The sequence below is a fragment of the Paralichthys olivaceus genome, chromosome 6 (genome assembly GCF_024713975.1).
Source record: "Paralichthys olivaceus isolate ysfri-2021 chromosome 6, ASM2471397v2, whole genome shotgun sequence".
Classification (NCBI taxonomy): domain Eukaryota; kingdom Metazoa; phylum Chordata; class Actinopteri; order Pleuronectiformes; family Paralichthyidae; genus Paralichthys; species Paralichthys olivaceus.
Genome location: NC_091098.1, coordinates 13838454 through 13848343, shown reverse-complemented (window position 1 = coordinate 13848343; position 9890 = coordinate 13838454). Strand labels below are relative to the sequence as shown.

Here is a 9890-nt window from a genome sequence, read left to right as displayed (position 1 = left end):
CTAAGTTTGTACCAACATGAAAGTAAGTAGAGACTTTAATTAGGCTTAAAGCCCTTTTGGAAACAGATTTTTCAAATCCATCATGATCTGTCAAAAATAAATTACAGCTTAAGAAACATTAATAAAAAACATTTTTCATGGAACCTTAATGTTAATTTACAGTTTATTTCATCATCTGGAAAATTGCAGATGAGTAAAAGTACATTGTGAGCAAAAGAAATAACTAATTAATTAATGATTAATTGTAGCGTGTCATACATGTTACAACACATACATGAAAATGTAATTCACTAAAATTACTTTTATTCAAATGACAGATATCAGGATTTGATGCAGTGCCATTCATGATAAAAAAGCCTTCCAGACAATTTATGACATGAAACGATACATTTTGCTGATTTTCTTTGTTGATCTGCAGACGAAGTTTCATGAGAAAAGAAAATGAAGGAGCAATGTGGTGGGACGTTAGTAGCGGCCGTTATATAGTCCTGGCGGTTCACTGGCGAGCTGTCAGAAACAGAACGGAACATGACTGATGTGCTGCAGACGGATGTGTGTGAGTGGTCGTATCATATGACACAAAACCTACCGCTATGGCTGACTTAATGGCCTGAAGCTGGAAGAAGACCCTGCCTCCCTCCTCTGGACAAACAGTCCTTATCTCATCCTTGGTCATCCCCAGCAGCAGTTTACCGGTGAGCACACCGAGGGAGGTCACGGTGCTGTTCATGTAAAAGTGATAAAACACAGAATATCAATCATTAATGTTGAGGAATTTTTGTATATCCTCACACATTACTGTATATGCCACTATATACCATAATATGTATATAACATTATATCTGTACACCATTAAGAGAAGAGTGCCTGGCTAATTCCACAGATACTCCCTTCTCTCTCTAAGCAGTACGCAAGGTCAGGTTAGAGATAAAGGACCAACCAACAGTACATTGTAGTGCTAACGTGTAGAGACTTTCATATCTAATCCAGATGCTCCAGACAGAGAGGCACCAACTTCAACTCACACCAACTTCAACTCTTCTGCACATTACACCAGTATCTAATAGGATGCAAACACGTACATGTTGCATAGTTAGAATGGGTGACACAAGCAGAGGAAGATATATGGGGATGCTGTGGGAGACATCTTCAGACTCGGGGGTGACAGTTGCTCATGTTACTCTGTTGTCGTTTGTATATTGTTGCATCTTCTGGTCTCCTTGATGCATCAAGTCTACATTAAAATCTTCTGCTTAAGACTTCAGCTGCTGCCCGAGTTCTCCTTTCACCAGCTCCCAGAAAACTTCCATAACAATGATCATCCCCTACAACAAGCCTCACTTACAGTTCAGACATCTTTAAACTGACGGTAAGATCAGGTCACTCACATTTTGGAGAAGCCTTTGTACTGAAGCCAGGCTCTAACCTCTGCAGGCGACGAGGTCATCTCCAGAATCACTGGGCCATGAGTCTCCTGCTGTGTGTGTGTGTGTGAGAAGGAAAGAAAATATTATTTCTCAAATATGTTTCATAGGTTTCCGAACAGTTCTGACTGTAGCTTAGCTCACCAGTACATCTTCCCTGGAGCTCCTCATTGGCTCCAAAACATTCATCGGAACGTTTCCTTGCTCATTACGGGCGTTACGAACAAGCCACCATTGCTTGGTTCTCTGAATCACCTGTTTAAAAAAAAACAAAGAACCCAAACACCTGATGTACCAGAACAATAACACCAACAGTGACAGCAGATGATCGTGACAGGGATAAATAAAAGAACTGAATAGTGTCATGTTAATAGAAACCAGACTCTACTCAGAATAGTGTACTTTATTAGAACAGTATGTGAGTAGTAGAAATTTTTAAACCATCCTATGAGAGACTTTGTCTCAAAATCTAAATCCAGCTCCAGTCCTGCTAATTGGATTATATTTTCCTGATGAAACACAATAGTTTGATCGACAAATTGTTTCCTTTTTCCAATGATCGCGATGATATGAGAAAGTCACTGCACCATTATTTTCATCTCACCTGAACCACATCACCCTTCATGATACTCAGCTCTCGGTTGTTTCTGGCCGTGAAGTTGTAAATGGCTCGCATGGACTGAGATGACTCACTGAAGCTGAAACAGCAGCAGGCAGATGACCACAATTAACCTCACTGAGTACCCACTGAGGAAATGTTCACAAACAACCATACAGCCATATTTACTTTGGAGAAACTGGTCGGTCGGGTGGGATACGCTGGCTGTAGCTCCTGCTCATTTGACCTTTGTGAGAAAGGAATGGGGGGGGTATGCGTGACGGGGCAAGCGGCTGCCAGCCATCATAAAACTCTGGGATGTAAGGTGGGATATCATTATTCGGCCATCTGGACCTGCGAGGAGACAGGAGGTCAGGAAACCGTCAGCTAAAGCTCTAAAGCTGAGCTTATGTAAACACTCAACACTCAATCAAAATGACTTCATGTTGTACTTTCTGTCTTTTCATCTGTACGGTTTGATCTGTTAATGATGAACTTGGTATAAAAAAAAGCTGAACCACAAGCAGATAAAGTTGTGTGTTGTAAGGTGTTAGGAGTGGGACTTCAGTCTTTGTAATGTAGAATGTGAAATTAAAGGAGAGTCTTAAAATAAGTATGTCCACAGTTTTGCACCTTTGGCTTTTCCCCATTTATCTGTTATGTTTTACTGTCATTCATCTTGTATCAGGTCAGACTGAAAGATATTCACAAGGATTTTGTGATGTCTCAATAGAGTAAATTTATTGGAAATGTTTTTCCATGACCAGAGCTGTTCTAAAAGTGTGCATTCTCTGTTGCACTCTATTACAAATGGTGAAATGATCCACCAGTTTATGGATTTAGTGTCTGACACACCGAGGGAGGAATCGTTAAGTCCGATGACCACAGGCAGGTCTAGTATGTTTCATATTTGACAGAGTGAAATCATAGTTGTATCAGTCTGACTCTCAGTCGAAGCATTTCTTTAAAATGTCTACATGTTACCTGAATGTCATATTAATGGTTAATAATTTATATATAACTTTTGGGTTACCTGGTAGTGACAAAAGATATATATTTAGTCTTTCTATAATGAAGTTATAAATGTTTGTAGTAAATTGGTTAATATTATTTAATATTGTAATTAATTTAGTAAGAAGTGTTAATAATAAAGATTTTCAGCAGCTCTTCTCCACCAGTTAGATGGTAAAACAGTCCCTTGGTAAAGTCTATAGATATAAAAACACACAAAGCATGTGTCCTGCTGCAGGAGCATTAACCCACAGATGCTTATAACTGATCAACAAAGTATTACACAATTAATGATTGAACAATTTCATTAACATATTCATTGAGCCATTTTTTACAATTGCTCAACTTTGAGATCATGAATGCAGCATTAACTCCGACCCACATTTACATATCAGCAAACACAATCTCAAGGGTCAAGGCGTGCCAGGGCAGGTTTATGTGCTCAGTCACCAGAGGGCTGTGTACGGGAAAGTAACAAGCTGTATAATATAAAGGCTTATGCAAGTGTGAAGGCCCACCTACCTGGAGATGTTCCAGGAATCTCCCAGAGAAGTCCACAGGCTTCGCTCCTCCGGGCTGACTTCGTGACTGAGCAGCCGCAGGGCCTCCTCTGTCAGCAGGGGCGAGACCACGCTGGGCGGCAGGTCTGCAGGGTACTTCTGCACGATCTGTGGAGAAACAGAGCAGGTGTTTACTGTCACAACTGAGAGGTGGACATGTGGTGAAGACAAATATGAACACACTTCAGGATGAAAGAGCTCACCAGGCCCAAACTCCTGAAGAAGATGTGGACATAGTCAGAAGCATTGGGGTTTGTCAGTACCCCATCCAGCTGACCCTGTCATATAAGAGAGAGTCTTTCAGTCAACACTTCAGGGAATGTATGCAGGGCAAAGCACTGTGGGCAACATGTAATCTGCAGATGTGAAGACCAGAGGGAGAGTTTACCAGCAGATTGAATCCATATTTGATTTTCTGGAGACAGGAGAAATATTCCTTCCAGGGCGGCAGACTGCCAGATGATTCTGCAGGAGATATACATTTATGATAAATACAACTCTGTATTTGCACACAGTCTGTTGTTCTTGCCTGTGGGAGGTTTCTCTCCACCAATCACTTCCTGAGAGATTGTAAAAAAAAATATTACCAGTTTTCTTAGATTTTTTCTTTTTCAACAAATTTTTCTTGCTCTTGTCCTTTTCCAGTGAAGGTGACTTTACTGCAGCAGTAACTTTGTCCAGGAAAATCTCCAAATCACCAAGAACATGGTTAAAAATCTGCTGTTGAAAAGGGATGAAGGCAAGAAATATAACAAGTTCAGCATTTTTAGGATCTTTAAAGACAACCACATATGAGCATGTTTTCCTTCAGATGAATATTTGATATTGGTCGGATTAAATGACTTTGTAACTGATTAAATCTACTTCTTAAGATTATCGAAGCGGTTATGGCAGCACTGACCGTGGTGATCTCTGTGTCTCTTTGCTCAGATGAATCCTCTGGGCTACTCTGTAATTCGGGAAGATCAGGATGAGGCAGCACTTCTTCAGCGAAGTCCCACGGGGGAGGCATACTCTCTAAGTAGAAATAAAGAAAAAAGTAAATATTGATATGGCCGCACCTAAGGAGAGTGTGGACAGTGGCCGTACTGTGAGTTGGTTTACTGATGTGATCTTGTACAGAACACATTCATACATTTTTCTGAGGAAATTTAAAGAAGAAATCACAAATGATTGAATTTAATTGAGCACAGCTTCAGTTCATTTAGGTCACAAAGACTCAGCCACAATCCGGTCCATAGATCTATACCGTCCCACATCAGCTGATCGCTCAGCTGATCCACTTCCATGCATTTAATTGGCAGAATCTCATATTGCATTCTCTATTTGAGCTGTTTTAACTGCTTACTCCTCCAACCAACCTCTGCACCAGCACCTCCTTTTCAAACCAACCAAACCAGTGTGATGTGCTGTCATTGATGCTGGTGCTCTCCCTACCTCCCTTTACACTAATAACAATAAAAATATCTTTATTTATGTAGCACTTCTCAGTACAAAGTTAGTGCTTCACAAATATAAGACACACAAGTCAAAATGAACATTAAAACAAATAAAGACACAGTCATAAAAGAATAAAAGAAAGAATAAGCAACACCACGCATCACAATAACAAATATTAATCATGGGATGCAATATGCAATATGATAAAAGATTATGAAAATTTTGATTAACAGGAAACTGCTGACTCAGCCTGCTGGATTTCCTGTTCCTGAAAATGAAGGGTCATGGAGGGGTAGGGAGGAGTGCTCTCCCTACTTTAGGCTTTCCATGTATGCTTGTTGAAGTGCATTGTGGTCCCGCAACAGAGCTACTACACCAAATATAACTTATTGCAATTCATTTTCACTGAAATTTGGTTTCTCTCTGTTTCAGTGATTTTCTACAATGTACCTGGTTCTCTGTTACGCCACTGTGTCAGCGGTTGTTCCAGAGGTGGCAGGGGGGTGACTTGGCTTCGTCGCTGCTGAAAACTTCCAGGACTGTTTTGCCGCATGATATTTTCGAGATTACTTCTGAAAACATCAACAGCGATTAATGAATGTGGCTGTTTTCATTTCTACATTTAGAATCTGTGTTTGGACTTTATTCATGTGATGTGACAGTGTACCTGATGTCAGATTGGTCTCTGCGCGGTTCCACATCATCACCTCTCCTCTGAACTGCATTATCCAGATCGACCTTGAGTAGATCCGCCTGGTAAAACAGACTTGATTTAGATTACACGCCTACATGACTTCAACATAGAAACAGCATCCATGTTATCAAATACTGATAATGGTTCCATAGCCTGACTGTTTATTGTTTCAGAGATTGTGCAACAGGATTAACACACCCGCCCTTCTCTGGAGAGGCCAAAGTTGACTCACCGAGATCTCGTCACACTGGAACATGAAGACCTGTGGGGTGCGTTTGCTGTGATCCTGCACAGTTATTGTCAGCAGAGAGTTGTAGGCACAGCTGTCCAGTATAGCCCTGGTTTGTGTGATGCTACTCAAAGGCAGCACCTCCAGCTCTGTCTGTAAAATCAGAGTGATTGAAATAAGATTGACACCAAATGTTGATGAAAATGGAAGATGAGAAAACATAAAATGATGAATGTAGAAAGCATCAAAATAGAGAAAAAAAGAGGAGCAAATAATTGAATCCATCCTGTAGCAAAAACTAAAAATCAATGCAGACGAAATAATTAAAACACTTTCATCAGGAGGTACAAATATTTCTGCACATGAGATGGCGGATTTTCAAAATGTCATAATATTTACCTTCAACCAAACACACACAATAAAGTAAAAATATTTTGTTACTGTACTTAAATACTTTTTTTAGGTACTTTACCTCAGTAATAATTTTTCTGATTGAATAATCCTTTTTTTTTTTAAATCATTGAGCGCTGCCTTCCCAATATCAAGACTGATTGTAACACAAATGGACAACAACACAGAAAAGACATTTCCTTGCTGTATATCTATTGGTGCATATCATGCAAAAGAAAAATAACTCAAGACTGTGATGGATGTATCAAGATTAAACAGACAGGAGAGGGAGACTCAACTACGGAGACACAACGCATTTGACCATGACAAAGAGTAACAACATGGAAGAAAGTGAAGAGTCAGCCAACATCACTGATACACACAACAAAGCAGGGCAACAAAACACAAAACACCGACCTTATTTAAATAAAGATTAACTGGGTTATGATTATTTCCTCTTCAAAAAATGTTCATGCTCAAAAATATTATCTTGCTTAAACCATATTTGTAATATATTGTTTTTTTATGGTGGTTTCATTTAAACAGTCATTGAGCTATATTAATGTGACATAAGTCTCAGTTTGCAGAGATACAGTTGGTAGAAATACATGTAGGTACTTTTTACGTTCATATTGAGTACATTTTAGAGCCTGTACTCTAAAACTCTAAATTTCTGAACACAGAAATCTTAAAGAGGGGGTAACAGCAATGTTAAGATTATGATAAAAAAAAAAAGACATGGTTGAATTTATTTAAAGAAAGACAATAAAAATAAGTTTTGAGTATTTTTTTTAAATAAGATGCCCAACAACAGTGTAACTTCACAAATGCTTTCATCAACTGGACGGGAACACAGTCAGGCTGTACAGATGTCATATACTTTTGGTCATGTTGGGTACCTCAGACTCTTACTCTCAAATCTTGAAAGGCTTCTAAGAATCACCACCACCAACCTTGGTCTCGATGTCACTGAGCATTACGTATCCTCCATGAACCTCCAGGATCATCTCCTGGCCCCACAGACGACCTTTGGTATCCAGCCACTTCAGCTTGGACAAGCAGTCCTCCAATGTATTCATCTCCTTGCCGTCCAGCTCACAGGTGAGCAGATGCTGTGGAGTCAGTGTTCAGGGTCATGAATGGGGGAGAGCTAAAGGTTGTGTTGTCACTTGTGTGTCTCCATGCTGATTTCTCCTTTACCTCCACTCTGACTTGGAAGTTGTCCTTTTTTCTGGTCAGCGTCTCAGAGTACTCTTTTCTCTGCACTGATGTAAAGAACAGTTTCATTTCTTAAAAATGCCATTTCTCCTCACTCAGGTTATAATTACAAAGACAAATGCATGAGTGGTGTTATATTTTTCATCTGAACATACTATATATGGATTTTGCACTGGGTCTGGTCATGGTGTTGCCCTGCAGCGGAGAACCCTTCGGGTCGTCTTGCTGGAAAGGTCGCCTCTGTTGAGGGAAGTCCTCTTGTAAAACCGCCCTGAAGAACAACAACAGGAAACTTATCAAACACCCGAGATGGGGCACATGGATCCAGTACAACGAAGCAAGTTCAACATACACAGTATATCTTCTTGTTATCTTAACTGAGCCTAACCTTGGTCATCCTGAATAATCTATATCATGAAAGTGGTTATCAACTGTTTCATTTCACTGTGGGTTTCCCCACCTGTCTATGAGCGTGTACATAAGAAGCTGTGTTCACTGAAAATGAATGATGGACTGGACTCTCGTTTTTAAACCCAGAGAGGAAACATGGAAAGTCTGGCACAGTAAAGTGATTCTGTTCATCTGTAAAATTATGTTTTATGTGTGTGTGTGTGTGTGTGTGTGTGTGTACTTCTATCCTAGTGAGGGCCACTGAGACTATTAGACCTTATGGAGGACATTTTTTACAAAGCTATTTTGGGGGTTAAGATTTGGTTTTAGGGTCAGAGGTAGAATTAGGTTTAAGATAATGGTTGAAGGTGAGTTGTGATGGTTAAGGTAATCTCTACATACACATTATGCATAGGAATATGCATTACGCAAGGGACAAGACTGTGGGGCTGGATCCCTCCTGATATCAGTCTGGACTAATGTAAAAAACATGGCGGCCTCCGTAGAGAGGACCCCTCGATGTAAATATAAAGTATTTAAATATAAAGGGCTTTTTCAAGGGTAAAGCAAACTGCAATTCATACAATTAAGATGAAATGAACTAGTGAAAACATCATGAAGATTAAACTACATTACATTTCTGCCAATAGTTTCCTTTCACCTAAATCTTGCACACTGGACCTTTAAGTCTCTGCAAGTAAACAGTCCATGTGGAAAGCAAAAGAGTCTTTTTAATCTATCTAGCTACCATCAGCAATCTGAAGTTGAATCATCCAGTCTCAAATAGCTGCACAGTAGTGTTTTATCTCAACAGGGTGTGATAAGACATTCCGGGTGTTGTAAAGATCTAAACGTTGCGTTCATGGTGGATCAATTAGACCAGCGACAGTGACACTGGAAGGTTGATTCATTTTACTGACCTTGGGGAGTAGGAGAAGGGGCCGTTGTTTCCATACATTGTCAAACAGCTTCTGTCTCTTTTAAAGGAATATAATCTTCAGATTGCTCAGAATCTCTTGGAAGCCACACCAACCTGCACAAAAAAGTTTCTCAACCTGATAAAAAGGAAACATATGAGCAGATTGGTTTCATTTTAACACAGGACAGATGGTTGGTAAATCCACTAAGTTCATGTTTAGAAGTTCAGACTCTGACAGCTCAATTAAAGGAATTTACAAGTTAAAACTTTCTTTAACAACACTTAGATTTTACTGCTACAGTCTTGATTGGTCTGAAATAGCCTGAGGATTTACTAATGTTAATAAACTTCAGCTAGATGATATTAAACTGACTTAGTTTTCTACGTGCTCATCTGTACCTCACAATTTGGGATTTTACTTCAGTGCTGCATTTAAAAACCGCCCCACACCTTCTATATTAAAAAGCTGTCAACCGTGACTCGCTTCACATGAGCAAACACTTCTAAACAAGACGCAGAATCCACCACCCGTTTAATTTAACTTTTTAAGCTATAACCTCTAACATTTAAATTATTTCTTAATCCAGTAATTACCTGTCCGCATCAGCTCTGCTCCAGTGTCATTGTTCCTTTCCTTCAAACAGATGCTCTACCGACACGGTTCCTAGCAGATTATTCCTCAAACAGCAAACTGAGAAAACATGGACTTCCTGCTTGAAGGCACAAGGTTCAAAGTGCAAAAATTCAGGAGTGACGGATCCAGAGGGCTGGTCTGATTTGTCATTTGTGGATAAATCGTTGAGGTATTGGAGGGAGGCGACAAATCTGTAGCTCATTATGAGTCCAAAGGTTTAAAAACACTTCTTCACTGTCTTCTTCAGTGATCAAAGGTCCAGAAACCTAACAGGAGTGTAATCTACGGTGCCTATAAAATGTTAATGCTATGCATTCAACACACCTAACGTCACTGGGAAATTATGTAAGCAAAGGTTTACCAATTGTTCAAAGATAAGAAAA

The 9890-nt window shown here is 39.7% G+C and overlaps 1 protein-coding gene across 4 annotated transcripts; it reads right to left on the bottom strand.

Moving 5' to 3' along the window:
* Positions 1-145: 145 nt before the first annotated feature.
* Positions 146-9791, bottom strand: eps8l3b (EPS8 signaling adaptor L3b). 4 transcript variants are annotated; one of them, XM_020088994.2, is made up of 19 exons: positions 9468-9791; positions 8875-9009; positions 7720-7835; positions 7547-7611; positions 7300-7458; positions 5960-6109; positions 5701-5786; positions 5484-5605; positions 4495-4610; positions 4181-4313; positions 3982-4058; positions 3797-3871; positions 3556-3701; positions 2212-2376; positions 2029-2122; positions 1569-1679; positions 1389-1477; positions 590-722; positions 146-507 (listed from the first exon to the last, which is right to left on the bottom strand). In XM_020088994.2, exons 2-19 carry the CDS (start codon positions 8910-8912, stop codon positions 466-468), a joined length of 1917 nt encoding a protein of 638 aa, XP_019944553.2. In that variant the 5' UTR covers positions 8913-9009; positions 9468-9791; the 3' UTR covers positions 146-465. The 4 variants fall into 4 exon arrangements, with proteins under 4 accessions (XP_019944553.2, XP_019944556.2, XP_019944555.2 ...); XM_020088997.2 differs by having other exon boundaries at positions 4181-4310; XM_020088996.2 differs by having other exon boundaries at positions 8875-8987.
* Between the last annotated feature and the right edge of the window lie 99 nt (positions 9792-9890).

Excerpts from the sequence above, each read along its gene's own strand:
- eps8l3b (XM_020088994.2), bottom strand. The coding sequence starts at position 8,912 with ATGTATGGAAACAACGGCCCCTTCTCCTACTCCCCAAG. Across the intron at positions 4,314-4,494 it reads GAGACACAGAGATCACCACG|CAGATTTTTAACCATGTTCT; the intron begins GTCAGTGCTGCC and ends CCTTTTCAACAG. Across the intron at positions 508-589 it reads CCATTAAGTCAGCCATAGCG|CTCGCCAGTGAACCGCCAGG; the intron begins GTAGGTTTTGTG and ends TGTTTCTGACAG.